The 20,872-nt window shown below is 38.5% G+C and overlaps 1 protein-coding gene across 1 annotated transcript in view; it reads right to left on the bottom strand.

The window, feature by feature from the left end:
- tspan2.L (tetraspanin 2 L homeolog) overlaps nucleotides 1-8,736 on the bottom strand; it is a 75,637-nt gene extending 66,901 nt beyond the window's left edge. The window contains exon 1 of the mRNA XM_018246346.2: nucleotides 8,100-8,736. Coding sequence (XP_018101835.1) covers nucleotides 8,100-8,168 — 69 coding nt within the window. The 5' untranslated portion in view covers nucleotides 8,169-8,736. The remainder of the gene's footprint in view (nucleotides 1-8,099) is intronic.
- Nucleotides 8,737-20,872: the final 12,136 nt, after the last annotated feature.

Here is a 20,872-nt window from a genome sequence, read left to right as displayed (position 1 = left end):
ACTGGCGAAAATTCGCACGTTCGTGAATCTACCCCTAAAGGAGATGGCCTTCTTGTAATATGAAGCTTTCTGGACAATGGGTTTCTAAAAAAAATGCATGCCATACCTGTACTGTGCTACAGATCCCTTCTTCTCAAAAGACAAGGAAAGCCTAAAACACCTGGGGGCTAATTTGTTAGGCCTCCTCTTTGAAAAAAAAAGAAGAGATACACTGCGGCATAACCATCTATTCCTACTTTTAGGTATTCCTTATGCTTCTTAAAGTTGGGCATTTGCACAGTTGCATTAGCTCCAAAGAAAGTTCTGTACCATGCATGTTCCCCATATTGGTGAAAGGAATAACTGGGGAAAAAAATGGCAATTTTTTCTAAAAAACATTTACACCAATCACAAACTGTTGGACTTCGGGTTCAAACCATCAAATTCCTTTAACTATGAGTTACTTCCTCCTATTTCTAATTTCAGAGCACTACTAGAACACCAGCCATCCTGGACTCCCCAGCAGAATGAGAAACTGTTCCACCTATTGTTCCATCCCTGTTTAAAGCAAGCGCATGAGGTCGCTGCCATATCTGCCCCTACCCCTGAGTTTCTGTTTGCCAGACTTTTACATGCTGCTCTAGCAGCAAAATGGTTACTTTTGTCTAATGTTCAACTCATAAATGAAGGAAATAACGAGGCCCTTTTAAAACCCATTTTCTGGACTACAGCTCACAATTTCCTATAGTCTGGAGGGACTATGAGTGATGCAGAGGAAAGAGAAAGAAGTCCATTATCGTCAATAATCCAGCAGGGACATTTCAGAGTAATTTGGTTTAATGAAGAAAAAGGCAACAGAACCATTCTAATTGAAAAACTACAGTTTATATTGCCATAATACCATCTGATTTTCCTGCTTAATGACTAACTGCAACCCTACAAGATTTCACATCACATTCCCTATTTCCAGTTAGTTTGTGTCTCTGTCCATGATCAGCAGTTTAATTTAAATAGATTGTTCTTCTCATTGCACAGCTTGCAAATCATTAAGGCAAATAAACCTGTGTTTGAGCCATGGTGCTCTTGCAGTTGCCACAACTTGCCTCATATACTGCACAGAATGTTTTAACATTTTTATTACAAATCAACAAAGTATTTACCAAATGCCATTCAAGTTGAGATTGAGACAACTTTGTACAAAAACAATGTTAGTATGAAGTCCACTGTAAATGAAATCATTGCAACTTTAGTATGTTATACCATGACCAATCCTTAGCAACTTTTTCATTAGTCTTCCTTTATGTATTTTTTTTCAATTGCATTTAAAAAAAAAAAAATGCAATGTCAACTATGGGGCCCATTATACAGCATGCAAGTATCGCCAAAAAGTGGGAAACTTGCAACCAGCGTCCAAACTCTGCAAATCCTTCTCCAAAGCTTTTATTTTGGAGTGTTCTATGTTTGAATATGTACAATTTACCTGACAATGTAATAACTCTACTAGTAATATTAAAACATGATCCTGGAGTTTTTATGACATCTTCAAAAGCTCCATAGTATTCTTTATATTACATTACCTGTCCAGTCTAAGAATTTCAGGGCCAATTCCAAAACCTTAGTACAGGTATGGGATCCATTATCTGGAAACCTGTTATCCAGAAAGCTCAGAATTACAGACAAGCTGTCTCTCATAGACTTCGTTTTATCCACATTTTTAAAAAGGATTTCCTTTTTTTCTGTAATAATGAAACAGTACCTTGTACCTTGTACTTGATCCAAACTAAGATATAATTAATCATTGTTGGAGACAAAACCAGCCTAATGGGGTTTTTAATGTTTATATGATTTTCTAGTAGACTTAAGGTATAAAGATCCAAATTATAGAAAGATCAGTTATCTGGAAAATCCCAGGTCCCGAGCATTCTGGAAAACAGATCCCATACCTGTACACTTTTTCTCTCCTATCTGTACCTGTATATTATCCACCCTCTTAGATTGTAAGCTCTACGAGGCAAGGACTTCCTTCCTTTTTTTCCTCTTTTACCATATGTCACTTTACCTCTGTATATGTATACTCATTTATTATAATGTTTGTCCTCCATACCGGTACTTTTCTATTTTTTAAAACTGTATAATGCTGCATATCCTACCAGTGCCATATAGTCATCCATCATTTTTATAACTGGTCCACACGAACACATGGTATCTCACATAAACAGACATGTACAAGATAAACTTGATTCTGCAAGTTCCTGAAAACTTGATTTGCTAGAGTTTTCTGCAAAAAAAACTTCAAATTGCTTGAATCATTCGAGTTTTTGGGCAAAAACCTCCGAAAAAAATTCGAACTTAAAATGTGAGTTTTGACCAAAAAATACAACTCGAAAACTCTAATTTTTGTGGAAAAAACAACTAGAAACTTAATAAAATTGCCCCTTGGTGTTTGCCACAGTGAAGTCTTAACTGCTTACATCTCCTTTTGTTTGATTGTTCTATAATTCTTTGTGACTGTCTGCAAGTAAAGTTAGCACAAGCCACAGATGCTAATGGATATGTTACAGAATGTACCAGTCTTCAAAGCCATAACTAGGGCATGTTACTCTACAACACCTGACAAAAACGGATGTTAAGCTCTCTGATGTCTTGACTGGAGTGGTGGAGCCAACATAGTTGTTTTTCTAAAACAACTACACACTCAATATGTTATGTAAGAATGAAGGATCCACAACAGGCACTTCCTTCAATTTAACAAGTTCATTGGAACACAGGGGTTTCTGTATCAACATACAAAACAAATATAATTACAGGCTTCTGGATGCTACATAAACACGTTTGATGAGTTCCCTTACTACACTGGGATCCTTGTGGACTATCAACAAACAAAACCCCAAATAATTAATGTTTGGGATCATTCCTGTACTCATTTTCACTTGATGAATCTTTGGCAATAGTTCAACTTCCTGGCTTCACTCCTTTTGCTCAATGCAGTGGCAGACATCAACCCCTATGGGAGTTCCTTCCATTGAGACCAAACTTGCATTCTTTTAAATACCTTTTCACAGGACAATCTTTTTATGGAAAGTGAGCTGGGCATTAAGAAAGGAGTGTATGGCCCACCTATTCCTTCCAAAACAAGCGACCTAACACTTCCAGCTTCTGGATCCTCCATTTATGGATTTGCACCTGCCATTTTGGGACATCACTATGGGGTGGGCAGGTGCTGGTGTTTAAATGGAAGAGCCAAGGCGGGTTTGGGCCGGGTGCAGGATTGGGTCAAGTGCTGATCTAGAAAATCTGGACCTCCATATTGCTATTTTGCACAGTTTCTGTTTTAGCCCCAGTGGGAAGACCCCTCCCAACCCCAACTACATGGATGTTGACTTCTAAACATTTTTTGATTTCATCTCCTCTTACTATGCAAGGATTTGATGAATGAAATACAGAGGTCTCCTAATACCTAAAAAATCTGTATAACCTGACCTTCACGGCTAGTCTAAATCGTAACCATCCTCTCCACTTTCTTCTTACCAGTAACACTTAGATCTTCAAGTTTCTGTTATTCTTATTCTCTTGAATGGGTGGTTCCTATGTCATCTGTCTTCGCTTTTGCACAGAAAACCTTTCAAATGACATGATATTCCAAAGCTATATTTTAAAAAATATTGCTATTGTTTGTATAGTAAGTGAGGGAAATCTGTTTTCCCACTAGAGAGATTTTCCCAGCTGTGTTAACATAATAAGCTATCAAATTCAAGAAAATGCAGATGTGTTTCTGAAAATCTGCCATTTATGGGAGTAATCCCTGGCCCCTTAATAGCAACTTAGCTTTTAGTTGACCCCAGCAACCAGAAAGCAGAATAATCCTGAGGCTAGATTTTTGTTATTATTATCTTTATAACCTATGTTTCTGTTCTAAGAACCTATAGAATTCATCTTCCGGTCTGCCGTTAAACCCTTCGCCTACATGTTTTGGTAAGTGGGTCCCTAGCAACATGATAGGTTCAAATCTAGAGAATATTTATGAAAAAAAATGCAAATAAAGCATCATAAAAAAATATACACATATGCAACTTGCACCTGTTTGTAAATTCCACGTGATTATAGGATTTGCATTGCTTGAGCTTTGTATTATATACCTTGCAACTGGGCAATTCCTTTGGCATTATTTTCAAACACATTGGGCCAGATTCAGTTCAGTGAGAAAAAGTTATCTCATGGTTTATCACGTGAAAACTCGTGGACAAGATTAAATTTGAGGAGAAAAAAAAATTCTCCAAATTCAGTCCAGTTTTTCCCGAAAGACTTCAATAGAGTTTTCATATGATAAAGTTTTTCTGAATTTAATTGCATCTCAAATTGAATCTTGTCCATGACTTTTCATGTGATAAACCTTTTTTCTTACTGAATTGAGCCTGGGCCATTACGTGAAAAGAAACCCTGTACTTTTTTTTTACACTGTCAATGTCAGGAGTGAAAAACATTTTCCACTTGAACCCTATAGCACTGCTCACTGCACCCAGTGCCTATTAAAAAGTGATAGGCACAATGGAAGTATTGACTTTAAGTGATACATATACAAGATGAAAGTGCTTTTCGTAGGGTGTTTTACTGTTCTAATAATATTAAAGGAGCCCAGGGATTTTTTTGAGGAATACAGTAATATGTATTTCTTTTAGTTACATATTACATAGTTAAGTTGGGTTGAAAAAAAGACCATTAAGTTCAACTCCTCCAAATGATTCCAGCGCAGATATATACACACTTATAACGGCCTTTCTATACCCTCACATACATAAACTATACATACTAACTGTTGATTTTAGTATCACAATAGCCTTGGATATTATGCTTGTCCAATAAATCATCCAAGCCACTTTTGAAGGCAGTAAAAGAATCTGACATCATAATATCACCCACCCATCACATTAATTTAATATTTTACAATTTTGGTGTATATGGTCTGTCAGCAGCTTTCCTCTTATGATTACAGAATTCCCTTGTGGCTTGAATAGTGATCCTTCCCTCCTGTGTTCATTAATTCCAAGCACTCTGATGCATTTTCCACTTCACATTCTTGCCCTTAGGACTTCCCCATAACTGTATTTACTGTCTTGCTCTGTCCTTACAATGCTCTCTCCCCATGACCCTCACTAGGAGACCCATTTTTTTCTTTGCCAGGCATCACAATCTATTCCTGTCTTCACACCTTCCAATCATTCCTCTCATTATTTTGCTTCTATCTTTATACTATGCCAAGGCATTCCCTTTTCATTTGCATGTCGGCTGTGTTTCCTCCCTGTCCCACACTATTTTCATCTGTCTATATCTGACTTAGCTTGCCAATTTTATCTCACCTAAATCTGCCTCTGACTTCTGTTGTCTTTTGATCATCCCCCACACATTTGTCCCATCACTTCAGCTTCATCTGCCACACTCCTTCTTTCTATTCTGGACACTGCAGACATACAATTTCTCCCACCTGTCCATTTCAATTAATTCTGCCATCTGGTTTATTTGTTGTTGATGCAGGAAGGCCATTTAACCCCTCAATCCATAGTGGCTTTTTCACAGTGGTTGTGATTTGTTGTGTTCTGCATAAAGCAAAATGCCCTAAGCTGCTATCTGTACCATAAGCCTTACATTTAGGCACACAATAACCACATATCTACTTCAACCTAGCTCCAAGAGTTATCGTCTGTATACTGGCCATAGAGTAGTTGAATGTATGGATGCATATTATGAAGAATCATGTTCCCATTGTTCTTCTGACGAACACCGTGTATTGTGTTATTAGTCACAAGCTGCATCTTGGTCACAGCAAAACAGTGGTTGTTAGATTGTTCATGCCTCCCCTTTAGTGGTTAAACTTTTGATCAGGACTGCCTTGTATCTCACGATAAGGTTTAAAAACAGTTAAGCATCAGTTATTCAACGACAGTGCCAAATTATCTGCAAAAAACAGGGAAAATTTTTTTCTTTCCCTAAATATTGCCTTTATTGACATTCAAGCTGGGGTATCAGGGGTATCTAGGAGAGAAAATAAGTAACCCTCAAACTAACCTTCAGTATGAGCACCCCTCATTACTGTTCCAAGCACCCCAGGTAGGTTAGCCCTTCAGTTTTGTTGACACTGTCCTTAAATAATAATGTCTGTTATAGAAGAAAGTGGGAACCATATTAAACAGATTAAAAATAAAGCTGTCTCCTTTGGGGCAAGTCAACAACTTATCTGCCTTTGTATGAGCCTTCCCCAATCCTTTGTCAGACAGCTGGCCAAAAATCGAATGTCCAGGTTTGAAGGCCTCCATTATGATCTGATTTTTGGCCGCCAAAAAGATTACACATTTTAATTAATCAGAAAATATAAATATACAATTATTTAAAAATAGCTACTTTTTCTAGCTGCATAAGGGCCATGGAACGTGCTGTTTTCATCCCTACAGTCATATTTTTGAGCTGGGTGACCAATGGTGATTTTCATTTACATAAATGAAAAGCAAGCTTGGGTGAGTGATCAAAACACAGCATGAGGGATAGTCTTGAGGGAATATATTTAATGACAACCTTTCAACAGTCTTAGGATTCTCTATATCTGTATAGCAGAATATTCTGCATGTAATCAATTGTCCTTATCTTTATTAGTACTTACTGCTTTAGGGTAAAGTGATATGGGATGTTCTGATATGCAAAATCACTTTCCACAGAGGCAACAAAGATCTCAAAATACCTTGCACTGAGTCTGAGCTGGAACGAGACATTTGGCACATATAGCGATTGTCCATTTTGCCCACCAATTTTTTTCCCACTATCAAAGTCCTGAGAACTCTAGCCCAGATGATCTTCATGCATTTCACCATTACCAGAAAATGCAAGCATGTTTTCAGGAAAGGATCAAGTTAAAATTTCCTGTGATGGTGATTTCACATGAGAACCACTGCCATTGATGAAGGTGATTTCAGATGTTTTCTTACACCGCATTTTCGGCAGCAGCTAAACAATTGCCCAAATGACTATTAATGCAACAAACACCTTAGTCCTTACATAGCTGGAAAGTAATAGAATGCCCATGTTTACCAGAAAATATGTCAGAGCTATTTTCCTTCTCTTTTTAGGAATACATACACTTTTGGTGTTAATGTCCCTTTAATAGTCTACCTACCACATACTAAGGGGATGTACAATGCAAAAAAGCCAGTCTGCTTTTTGTACTGTGATAAGCATCACAGTTACTTGCAACAGGTTATTTCTCTTTCAGCTGATTGGAAAGGATCATGGGTCAACCAGCACCTATGATTATAATGGTTCTTTATTTATATAGCGCCATTAGCATCGGATTGACATCCAGCAATGTCCTAGGCACATCCCTATTTGTTGGTTAATACCACTCAAAATTTTTCTCATATATAGACCACCCCCTTATGCAACCACCCTAGACACCTGCCCTTATTATTATTATACATCCTGGATGGGAAGTGATGAGGCAAATGTAGCAGCACTTCATCACCACAAGTAGTTGCGTAAAAATGAAACATGTACACTACCTGTTATGGAACCAATAGTTTTAAGATTATGTTAACATTATTGGACGCTTCCCCACCCAACTATCACATTTCACTGTATATAGCTACATTTTTTAACTTAACACCTACATTTTCCTGTGATCTTGGGTGCATTACTTTAAATCAGGGCTGTACAACCTGCGGCTGTTTTATGTTATTGAGCTGAAATTCAAAGTAACCCCACCCTGGCATCCTTCAGGTCTCTGAGGATTCTGGGAGTTGTGGTTTAAAAGAAAAAATAGCTGGAGATCCAGAGGCTAGATATCATCACCTTTTATCTCCCAGGGTACTGAAAAATAGATGCATTATCCTGCAGGATCAAACCTCTTATAATGATACCACTCTGGACAGAATTAGTAACTCTTTAATAATAATTAAGATCATAATATCAAACAGTAAACAGCATTGCCTTTAAAATCTAAATTGCATGAACTTATTCCAATAAATACACTAGTTTTTTCCCTCTATCTCTCCAGAGCTTTGCTTTGTGCCCATTTCCGTACCTTTCTACCTCATTGGTGAACTCATCCATTCCCCCTTTTGCATCAGAGTGTGCCTTACCAGGAATATAAGGTTGAAAGTCAGCAGCAGGTATTTGACACATCGCAGGGCTCCGCTAAGTCTCCCCATCACAGCTTCAGACTTTCGACTGCAGCAGCTGTCAGATCCCAGGCAGGCAGCACCCACAGCTCCTGCATTCAGCTAGCAAACCCAGCTCCGCCCCTTGTACAAAGCACACGCCCACCTGTTCAACTACTCAGAACCTTTTCCTACAACATCCACTTGCATACTGGTATCCTTACCCATAAGGTCCATGTCCCAAGGAGCCTCTCTGACTCAAACCCTTCCTATACAGAGGAGCCATGCACACTTACTTACTTATCCCTAAACAGCAAGAAGACAGCTGAACTGTAATAGTAGAAACCCCAGAACACAGTATTAAATGAGGACAAGAAAGCTGGAAACTCTAAAAATCTCTAACACATGCCAGAGGGGCTATTATGTGCTGTCACATTGCAGTACTTTATATAAGGGCTCTTTGCGTACTTAAAATGTAATGTCTCTTTAAATCCAGACTGGATAACGTGCACACCATCAATCTATCAATGCATTATATCAATCTATTTATTTACAAATATTGCCTAACACCTTGGCACAACTACATTACCCAGCATGCCAGCTAGAGGCAAATGTAAACATTAAATGCATAGTCAACACAGAGACAGGCAGAACAAGGCAAATACAGAGTTATAAAGGTCGAGCCAGTTCCAGTCCCATGTGCCAGTCAATCCAATACAGACATTGGATGTTCCCGCGAAGAAATCCCCCGCATATTCCCCTGTCTCATGCGCCCCCCACAATCCTGCAGGGCAAAAGGGAAATCCCAAGAAGTGCTGCAAAACGCACGGGGAAACTGAGGGAGTGGCTACAGAAATGGAGCTACCGTAATCCACCTAAAAGAAGAGGGCAACATAGAGCTATACAGAAGAGTACCGCAGTAAACCAAATAAAGTGACACGCAGATTGGAATGGTGTTTTCCTTTAGGTTACAGGACAAAGGTCATTTTGTCACAATATAGTCCCAAAATGATGTTCCATGTCATTGTTAGCAATGGTTGAATTGAAAGGAACAGTAACACCAAAAAACGAAAGTCTTTTAAAGTAATGACATATATAATGTACTGTTGTGCTGCACTCAGGGTTGCCACCTGTCTGGTTTTGACCCGAACAGACCAGTTTTTTGAAGGGCTGCCCGGGTCCAAATAAGCATTTCATAAGATTGATGTGGCGATCAACCAATCGGCGATTGCCACGTAATAGCCCCGCCCCTGGCATAGTGACATGCCCCTTGCGTCACAGGCCCGTCCCCCACTACGTCACGGCCTGCCCCATGCCCCCGCCCCCCTGCCCGTAGTTCGGCATTAAAGATGGTGGCAACCCTAGCTGTACTGGTAAAACGGGTGTGTTTGCTTCAGAAACTCTACAATAGTTTATATAAACAAGCTGCTGTGTAGTCAAGAGGGCACTTATTCAGAGCTGAAAAAAGACAAAAGGCACAGGATACACAGCAGATAACAGATAAGCTTTGTACTATACAATGGGATCCTTCAGACTCTATCTGTTATCTACTGTGTATCCTGTGCTTGAACGGCTGCCTCCATGCCTACATGGCAGTTTGTTTATATGAACTATAGTAGTGTTTCTGAAGCAACACATCAGTTTTACCAGTGCAGGGCAACGCTGCTTTATATTTGTATTGCTTTATTATTTTGGGCATCATCTTAGATTTTTTTTTCCCCCAGTGCCAGTGGTCCTTTTTGGAAAACAATGTTTCCCAGGGATCCCTTGCATAATTCACAGTATCTTCACATTTTCTGAATTTAGTGTCATTTAGTCCTCACTTCCATGGAGTTTTAACTCACTCCTTGGAGTAGGTCAATCACCTTTATAAAGAACACAGAAAAAAGGTGAACTCCTATACATACATTCTAACAGTGAGTACATTATCCACTATTAAACTATACCTGTCTTTACTCATGAAATATTAAAACACAGCACAGGCATCTTGGGAAGTAAACAAACTAATAGAAAGTTTGATATAATATAGTATTATTTATTCTTCTTTAAAGCCATGCTTTCTCTGGTTTTATATACAAAAAAGGGAATGTGATCATTGCTGGTGCTTTTCCTTTTTCTGTGAGTATTTGCAAGTGTGTCTGTTTTTAACTGTGGACTCAGATGGAGGCAATTTATTCATGATCTCCGCCCTACAGACCAGCTGGTACCAATTTATGCTGTCGATACCCCATTAGATACTGTAATAATCTTCCATGATGCAAATCTGTCTATTGACATAATTTTTATTCCGTTATATGGTCTTTAGTATGCACGCAATTAGACTGCAGCCTATTCACTAGGGTATATATTTTTAGAAGAATATTTAGTAATGGTTATTTGGTAGCATTCACGATAATATCTGCCTTTAGTGTTTATGGCTTTTGGCTTTTACCAGACACTGTCTAGATTCTTGTTAATATTAAACATATAATAAATCACAGCTGTGACAATACCAACATACAGTGTTCATTGAGTATTGTGTATATTTAAAAGTTATGCCAGCTTATAGTAATTTTTCCTGTTTATGGAGCTTTTAGTCTGTGCTGGACTGATGTCTTGCATAATGCTGAATTAGAATTTCAGTGGAATCAGGTCAGTGGATGTAATGTGTGAGTATGTGGCCTCTCCCTTCCACAAGTACTGTATCTTTTAAACCTATCTTCGCCAAGGCAACTTTTCAGGTATATTGTGAACCTTTTCCGATCTTTATCTGTTTTCAATTAAGGGATTCCTATTTTGTTATGCAATTAGGTATGTGATTTAACACAACTGTCTTTGTCAAGATGGCTAATACCCTTAAAATCTAAACCAACCAAAGCTCAACAGATTTGAGTTGTTGCTGCAGCTGAAAAAAGGGAAACCATTAAAGGTGCATCATCCTCATTTTAGAGAAGGACCCTATAGTACCCATTTTGTCATAGAAGGAGACATTCAAAAATAAACAATAGCACTCTTCCTTAATTAACATTTCTATTTTGCCAAACCTGATCTTAAATTTTGCTAAAATGTTATACAAATACGTTTAAGAATATTTTCTGCATCTTCCAGTAAATGCACTTGAGGAATTTTGGTTAGAGTGGTGAAAATAATAAATTTTTTGGCACTTTGAACAACATTGTTCTCATGAGTATATGTACAGTATCATCAATATAGTGGTAGTGTCTTCATATTCACATCCAGACAGAAGACCATGGGTGCGGCTAGTCTTTTTATACACTGATAATGCCAGGCAGACATTTCAGTGATGTGGGCATGCTCCTTTCAGAATAAAAAAGATTCTATGATACCCGTTTTCTCACAGGAGACGCACAAAGATAAACACTGGCACTATTTCAAGCTTAATTATAAGCTTTGCTAAAAATTTTATAGAAATATTTTATGGAGCATGTCGTTTTTGTCTTCCAATATATAGACTGAGCGAATTTGTAGTAGTAGAATTAGTGAAGAGTAAATTATGCATTAATGATCATTTATGACATGGAAAGCAGGGTGCAAAGTGCAATAGACAGGCACAATCTGGCATAGTTTTGCACTTTGCATTCTGCTTTGCATAGGAGTTTAATTGCTGCATGTCTCAGTACTATAATTCAGAGCACCAAGACCTGAATAAAGCTGTCTGAATAAAGCAGACAAGGGGTTTTACCTAAGTTGTACATCATTCAGATGATGGAGCGCTGGTAGCTGCCCTGTACTTACTATGATGAGCAACATTGGAAGTGTACTGATTGTGGAGTCTCCCCATGCTGCGGGTTCAGGGAGCTGCACCCAGACCAGGGACTTCAAGCTGGGTGTGACCTGCAAATATTGAATGCTTGTGAACGTGTTTAACTAAGCGACAGGTCTGGGGCATCTGCACCCGGACACACTCAGTTATAGGGTGAGGGTATCTACAGTATCATTAGTACAATGACAAAAAATAAGGAATTCTGAATTCTGTAAGTGAAAGGTTGTATTGATGGGGGGTAATCATTATGACAATATTGATGCTGACTTGGGGTTAACTCATGACGTCCCCCACAAAACACAGACAAAAATCGAGCACCTTAGGTACATTTGCTGCACTGGGTTAGAACTATAGGTGGTCACTGTTTACTTTCCTTTGGAAGGTAAAAGTGTGACATTTAGCAGTTTGTTAACAAATACTCTTGTTATAGGAATCTAGCTGCATCCAACTTTTCTATGTCTGATGCTTACAGACTATGCAAAAGCTGAGTTGCAGGAAGTGAAAAACAAATCTCATTAAGCATAAAATATAGTGCAATTAGTGTTATAAAAACGCCTGCTGACTGAAGCCACAGTCTACCAAAATGTGGTTAGTTTAGAGAACAGCTTGCTGCTTACAAGATGATTTATGGTCTTCGTTTGACTACAAGCTGACTGAATGCAGTTTCCCCTGGAGATGGGAAAGTTCCATGTGCTCATTCTGCTCTGGGGTTTGGCATTGTAGCTAAAGGATTAGGTTATATTTTTCAGGTATATAATGCCCTACTATTATTTTTATAAAATAATATATGACTGATTAACTGATGTAGTTAGACAGTGCCCTGAGTTAGATATAGTTAGAGCTTAGGTTAGGAAGGAAGGTTAGTTAGGAAGGAAATTATTCACAGGTGTATGATTGTTGGCTGGGGTTTAAAAGCTCTGGTTGCTGGGGGACTTGATTTTAAATGCACTACAAACTTATAATGCTCACAAACAGTGTAAGGACTCACATACAATGAGCGGCCTTGATGTGGCATATGAGCTTACATATTTTGGTCAAAGTGTGGTACTAACACCTCATTTTTTGTAATTATTTTTTAAAGGCAAACTGAGCGCTGACAAATTTTCTCTTTGTGTACAAATATTGCCTTTTTCTCGTTTATGGCAGCTGGTGAACTCCAGAATGTGGGTTAGACCGAGTGTTGGGACAATGGTGTCTACGGCAGCTGGTCAATGCAACAGCGTGAGTAAGACCGAGCGCTGCCGATTTCTTTCTGTGTCAAATCAAATCTTATCCATGACTTTTCACGTCATAAACCTTTTTCTCACTGAATTGAATCTTTCTCTTTAATGGGAAGTAAATTTATTGTCCCCAAGTGAAGTGTGTATCTGATAGTTGTTGTTTACAATTAACAGCCAATACTCCGACAAGGGGCCAGATTCATTGAGAAAAAGGTTTATCATGTGAAAAAAGTCATGGATGGGATTCAATTTGAGATGCAATTCAATTCAGGAAAACGTATCTCTCTGTTTATCAAGTGAAAACTCTATGGAAAAAAACTAGAACTGAATTTGAAGAAAAATTTTTCTCTCCTCGAATTAAATCTCATCCATGAGTTTTCACATGATAAACCATGAGATCTGGCCCAAGGATTGGTATATGAGTCAAGAACTTGGGTGTATTAAACAATACAGGAACCCAGAATCAATATTTTTGTATCCCCATAAATTGTCCATTACAGCATTTGAGCAAGTTTTTTGAAAGAAGGTGTTGTTAGAGAGATAAGACCGGCTGTACAAGACAAGAGCCTAACCTCAGTGTATGGGGTCTGGGATATAACCCATGTCTAGTGTATGCTAAACCACAGTGGCCTTTAGGAGGAATGTGGCAACAATAGCTTTATACATACAAATACATGCATGATTACAATTTCAAGTACCATTCAATAGCTTGTGAATAGTCTTTGTACTGTAAAAGATTTTAGACAATTTCACTTAAACACAGCTTGATTGTTTGGGTATGCCAGTAGGACAAAGGCTTGTTGACCAAGATCCTTATTCTTAGCTATTGAATTAGGGACACGCTCATGGTACAAATTAGGGACAGAATTAACTATTAACTAAGAGGCCACTATGCTTATAATGGAGAATTTTTTATTTTATTTTATAGAAACTTAAAAAACATTTGTGTTGTCAGTATAACTATATACATTGCATTTTAATATTTAACTGGATACTTTTAACTTTTTTGTCATTATTTATTAATTATTTATTATTTATTATTAAGTTTATTCTTATTCAATGCAATGAAAAAACATAGTGACTTCTTAGGGTGGCCATACACGGGCAGATAAAAGCTAAAAGACAGAGTCGGCAGCTAACTGGCCCATGCGTTGGGACCTCCGACGGGCTTCTCCAATCGATATCTGGCCGAGATTCAGCTAGATGTCGATTGGGCAGGGGTAAAAAAATCCAGTCGGATTGTGGACTGCATTTGTTTGTGGAGGCGGTTCTGCGATCCGCCCACCCATATTGCTTGCATTATGATCCTAACATAGGGCCCTAGGGCCCATGATTGGATCAGCTCAATATCGTCCACCTTGAATGTGGGCACATCAGGGAGAGATTTGCTCATTTGGCAAAATCGCAAATCAGAGTGTGGTGCACTGTTTCCTATTTACCATGTAGTAGTAGGGGGCTACTGGTAGTGTTCTTTTTGTGGATATGTAGTCTATATTATACAGAATGGAGGCAAAACAATTATGAGACACTAATGAGTAGTATGAAGTAAGGGAGAAGTGGCCTGAACGGCTTCCTGAACAGACAAATCTGGCACAGCTTTGTGGCACACAATGCCACCCCACAAGTTCCTGATTATGCTCTCATAAACAACAGGTACAACTGAATCCCAGCAAGTACAAATAAGTGGTAGCATGGAAATAGTTTGCAAGAGTCTGTTCCCAAGATGGAAGTGGACCATCTTGTAGTTGATGATACCATTTAGCCCCCCTCCCTACCACCTTTGCTCTAAGACAATAGAATTGCAGCTTCTATTACTGACTGAAGTTCTGCTCTGTCCTCAACATTCTCAAAATTAAAAGCAATCCTGTCACCTATACTAGCTTATCTACAGGTGATGAAGGAATGTAGCTGCTAAGGAAAACAGGCCTGGGAAACAGCCTGTAAATGCAAATTCAATGCCTGACCAGCTAAGGAGATCTAACACTATTTTTAGCTATACAGGCCAAACGGGGTTAATGTCCAGCTAGTCACCCAAAAAAATTATTCAAAACAATATTTTATCACATTAGTCAAGCAAAATTAACTTTAATTACACTATATAGATTATTTGAATCTTCTTTCCATCAATCTGGGAACTCATAATTATAGCTAGCAGGCAGGAACCATTTTGTGGACACTGTTATCAAGACAAGTCTTGTATCATCTCAGAATCTTGTTTGTGCACCAGAATGGGGGACCCAATGTCCATCCCCATGCCCTGGCTACTCAATTAAATGGTGAAGAGAACTGGGGAAATGTGTGGAGAGCAGTGACATTTTGGAAGTGCTGAATGGAAAGTGAAAGTAATTGTCTGCCCCGTCTCTATCCCTAAGGCATAGAGGAGGGGCAGACAATATTTGATTGACAGCTGAGATTTTTAAATGAGCTTACAACAGCTATGAATGCTTTAATAAAAAATAGAAATTGGATTTCATGTTTAATTTAAAAAGGACTTTTAATATAAAGATTTTTGTGTCTGGGTGACAGGTCCACTTTCAGGCCTTTGCTAAGTGAAAGAATAAAGGTGTGGTGTAGTGTAACTTCAACTCCCACAGGCTACCGTGCAATAAAAATATAAATGAATGGACGCCAGGAGGTTCTTTCAGTGAAAACAAAGGGTAACAGTTTATTTGTCAGAGACATTAAGCAGTTTACAATGGCTAAGCCACATACATGGCATAAGAATTTTAGCTAATGAAGTTTAGAATTTCAATAATTTTTTCCGAAAGCCAGCATACATGACAAAATTCAGTTCAGTGAGGTTATCTCGCAGTTTATCATGTTAAAACTAATGGACGAGATTCAATTTGAGTAGCAAAAACTTTTTTTCTTCAGATTCAGGTCCAGATATTTCCCATAGCCTTCAATAGAGTTTTCACATGATAAAGGGGCAGATTCAATTCAGTGAGAAAAAGGTTTATCACATGAAAAGTCATGGACGAGATTCAATTTGAGATGCAATTCAGAAAAACTTATCTCAAGGTTTAGTACGTGAAAACTCTACTGAAGTCTATGGGAAAAAACTAGAACTCAATTTGAAGAAAAGTTTTTCTCCTCGAATTGAATCTTGTCCATGAGTTTTCACATGATAAACCATGAGATAAACTTTTCTTACTGAACTGAATTTGGCCCAAACTCTGAGATAAGTTTTTCTGAATTGAATTGCATCTCAGATTGAATCTCAGCCATAATCTTTCAGGCTAGGTTCAATTCAGTGATAAAAAGTCTTATCACGTGAAAAGTCATGGACGAGATTCAATTTGAGATGCAATTCAATTCAGAAAAACTTATCTCACAGTTTATCATGTGAAAACTCTATTGAAGTCTATGGGAAATTACTGGAAGTGAGAGTTTTCTCCTCAAACTAATCTGGTCCTTGAGTTTTCACATAATAAACTATGAGATAACTTTTTCTCAATGAATTGAATCTGGTCCTTCATGTGATAAACCTTTTTCGCACTGAATTGAATCTGGCCCTAGAACTGGAGTTCAGAGAAAAGTTTTTTGTCCTTGAATTGAATCTTGTCCATGAGTTTTCATGTGATAAACCAAGATATAACTTTTTCCTCACTGAACCAGATCTGGCCCATTGTGTCCCTGATGATCAACCATTAAGGTGCCTATACTCATAGTCTGATCACCACGGGGTACTAACCCTACTATCCTCCTTTTTGGAGCCTTGAGCTACTCAACAAAGCAAACTATAACTAAACTTTCCTAACCGGGCCTGGCAACTGCCCAGATCCAATCACGTACCCACCTACCTCCTAGATGGGATCCAGGAAAAGAGCCCTGAGCACTTGTGCTATCCCTTGTATTTACTTAAATACTGCCACCTACTGGGCAAACACTGACTTGCTATTACTTTATCCTGGATAGGGAAATAATAAACCAGGGTTTACTAAGGACTGCCTTATGGGCCAGAATGAATTCAGTGAGAAAAAGTTATCTCATGGTTTATCACGTGAAAACTCATAAACGAGATCCAATTCCAGGGGAAAAAACTTTTGATGTCTTGATTTAACAGCATAACAAACCTGATGTTTTGCAACTTAATATTAGTTTTCTTTTCATTCTAAGAAGCTAATCTTACTTTCAGATTAATTTGTGCTTGATATTGTGGAACAGAAACGGCTTTTAGCAGAATGTATATATATGTATTTCATCCCTGTGCTAACAATGGAATTCAACAGTATTATCAGCAATGTTAGACTTGGATGCCAGGGGCCTACCAGAAAACTTTACACCTTAAACATCTTGGCCCATCTGCTTTTTTCCAGGTATACTGGTGGCTCAGCCCGACACGGATTATCAGAGAGGTACCAAGCAGGGGGCTGCAGGGGTAACAAGATTTGATCAATTTTAGGTAACCCTCAGTCTAGGACAAGTGTGGTTTCTTTTGTGTTAGTTAGTGCTCTTACACATGTGCATTTTTTGTGAATTTGACACACATATGAGATGCACATTTGAACACATCAGCTAATTAATGCCATTATGTTTTGTCTGTTTGTAATCATGAGCGTTTAGAATTATATTTTATTGCAGTCGAGTTTCCTTGCGTTTTTTTAAACATAACATACTGCATTTTAGAATAGAATAGAAATAGAATAACAGGTTGTGTTTGAACCTCTCAAAAATGCACTCTTAAAAATGCATTTAAACAAATATATGCATTGTATATTCAGAACATGCATCTTAAAAATGCACATAATTGCATATTAGAATTCCTTTTTCTCTGTAATATTACAAAACACGGTACAAAAAGTGAGGAAGGTCCTGTGCAAAAGAGCTTACAATCTAAAGGGAAGGGAATAAGACACAAGTTTTGGGATTGGGCAAGATCAGAATTAAGTAGGTGAGAGATGTAGTATGTGGTATTGTGTTTGATAGGTAAGCTTCTCTAAATAAGTGTGTTGTAAGAGATCTTTTGAAAGAAGAAAGGTTTGGAGAAAGTCAGACAGACCATGGGAAAGAATTCCAGAGGATGGGTGCAACCCTTGCAAAGTATTGAATGTGAGCATGTGAGGAGGTAATGAGGGAAGAGTTGAGTACTAGGTTAGAAGAGGAGCGTAGTAAGCGGTCGGGTGAGTATATAGAGATGAGTTCAGAGATGTAGTGTGGGGCAGAGTTAAGAAGTGCTTGAATGTCAGGGTCATTAATTTGAATTTTATTCTGCAAGGTAGCAGAAGCCAGTTCAGGGATTGGCAGAGTGGCATGGCAGAGTTGGAGCGGTTGCTGAGGTTTATGAGCCTCGCGACATTGTTCATAATGGACTGGAGAGATGACAGTCTCTGGCGGGAAGGCCGATTTAAAGAGAGTTATAGTAGTCTAGACGTGATATGATGAGAGAGCGAATAAGGATTTTGACGGCATCTTGGGTGATTGTTTTCTAGTTATGTTCCTTAAGTGGAAGTGACAAGATTTCATAAGTGACTGGATATGAGGAATGAAGGACAGGGCAGAACCTAGGGTAACCCCAAGTCCCTGGGCCCTAAGGTATCATTACAACATCCAAGTAGAGATAGCAGGACCTTGTACTTGATTCAAACTAAGATACAGTTAATCCTTACTGGAAGCAAACTCTGCCTTTTGGGTTTATTTAATATTTACATGATTTTCTAGTAGACTTAAGGTATGCAGATCCAGATCATGGAAAGATCCCTTTTCCAGAAAACCCCAGGCCAAGCATTCTGGATAACAAGTCCCATACCTGTATTTAAATTCAGTTGGAATTCACAATAATAACTGCAATAAACTGGTGATACAAGAAAACCCTGTGTTCACTTGAAACTGTAAAAATGATTTATATTAAAGCATAAGAGGTGTCTTAGTTACTGATAAATTAAATTAGTATCATTTAGTATAAAATACATTATACGTGCAGAAAAAAAACCCTCAAAATGATGTGTTAAGGCTACTGTTTTGATTAAATTAGGACCGCAGAACAACACACAATGTCTGTGTTATACCCAGTCCAATGCTATACTAAATTCTGTTGGTCTCTGCTGACTTGCAAGGCATAGATTGCGCTTGTATTGGACAGAATCATATTACTTTCCACACGGTGCCCTGGTGGTAGGTGAACAGATAGCCTTTTATTCAGGCTTTCAGCATATGAAGTTTGTCCTGTGTGCAGCTAAATGAAGGAGTGAGTGTGCTAAGGAGAGGTGGGTGGACTTTATCAATGCTACATTATGATTCTCATTCCTGAGACTTGTAGGTTGCCAGGATTTAAACACATACTGTGCAGAAAAAAGATACACTGTGAAAAGCAAATATGTTCTCATACTATCATTCCTTCTAAAAAAAATACAGCACTTTTTGTACTGGAGAATTTCTGGGTTTTAAAGCTACATTATCATTATATAATATGATATGGGGAATTCAGTTATAGAGACCCAAGAAATTGTATCCAACTGATATAGAAATTGCACAGAGGAGAATCAGCTTACTAGTAAAAACTTTACTGTATTTTGTATACTAAATATAAACATGAACTTACTGCACCACAAGCCTAATCAAACAAATAATGTATGCTTTCAAAGTTGGGGTTACCATCTTGTAACTTTGTTAAACATCTTTGCAAGACTAAGACTGTGCACATGCTCAGTGTGGTCTGGGCTGCTTAGGGATTGTCATAAACAAAGCTGCTTGAGTTCTGCATGGCTGGGAAGTAAGGTGGGGGCTCCCCCTGCTGTTCATAAATATGATTGTTTCCCTGCTCAGCAGTTAGGGACCATCTGACAATTCCTATCTACAGCAGTAAATGAAGGGAGAATTACACTGCATACAGTCAGGTACACATTTTTTAATTAAAGTATAATAATATTAAAGTAAATAATATTCTTCATTAAAGAAAGTAAAAATGGGATTTTATTTTTTTGACTTTACATGCCCTTTAAGTATACTGTCAAATAGAGATTTGGTCACCTCTGCTAAAACACAAAAACAGAAGCGGTCACGACACTCTCCTTTCTACCAGTCACTGCTTCCTATACTCATACAAACAGTGTTCCACAAGCACATGTAGGAGTTGTTCCCTCACGCAATTTGCCTGTTTTTGCTCTTTGCATCTAGCCCATGCTTTATTGAACTGATGTTTACTTCATGCTCCAACCAGGGCTGCGTCAGAAATCATGAGGCCCCGTACAACAAAAATATCAGGAGCCCCTAGTGGTTAAAAACCAAAACACACATTGGTGGCCAGGGGCCCTAATGGTCCCAGGTTCATTATTAAAAAAATAAATATACTTCCCTACTGGTTCTACAAAAAGACAATCCCTTGCCGGCAATTCCCCCTTCACGCCACTAGCTCTGATAACTGATCACAGAAATCTTTAGACGGCACACGCTGTGTTACTTCAAAACCATCATCACTGCCCAAGTTCTGGACAGCAGGAAAGCAGCAGGCAGGGTTGTTTCTGACTGAGATTAGCTGTGAAGTAAAGGAATGAAACAACCCTGTGTGCTGCTGCCCAGCTGTCCAGGACGCAGAGATCCGCCGATCATTTCCCTACTCCAGCCAGTGGCTGCCTAAGGTATTGTGAGCTTGGTGAATAGACATACAGTAAATGTGTAATAAAGAATACCATTGGTAATAAATGAACTGAGCTACAGCTGTACCAAGGGATGGGAAGCAGCACAGTAAGAGTTAATAGTGAGGCACAGGGAAATGGTGGGGTTCACCCTAGTTCAGTTCCGAGGGGTAGGACCTGCACTTCTCTTGTCGTCAG

Source organism: Xenopus laevis, chromosome 2L (genome assembly GCF_017654675.1).
Source record: "Xenopus laevis strain J_2021 chromosome 2L, Xenopus_laevis_v10.1, whole genome shotgun sequence".
NCBI classification, from domain to species: Eukaryota; Metazoa; Chordata; class Amphibia; order Anura; family Pipidae; genus Xenopus; species Xenopus laevis.
This window is presented reverse-complemented; position numbering and strand designations above follow the sequence as displayed.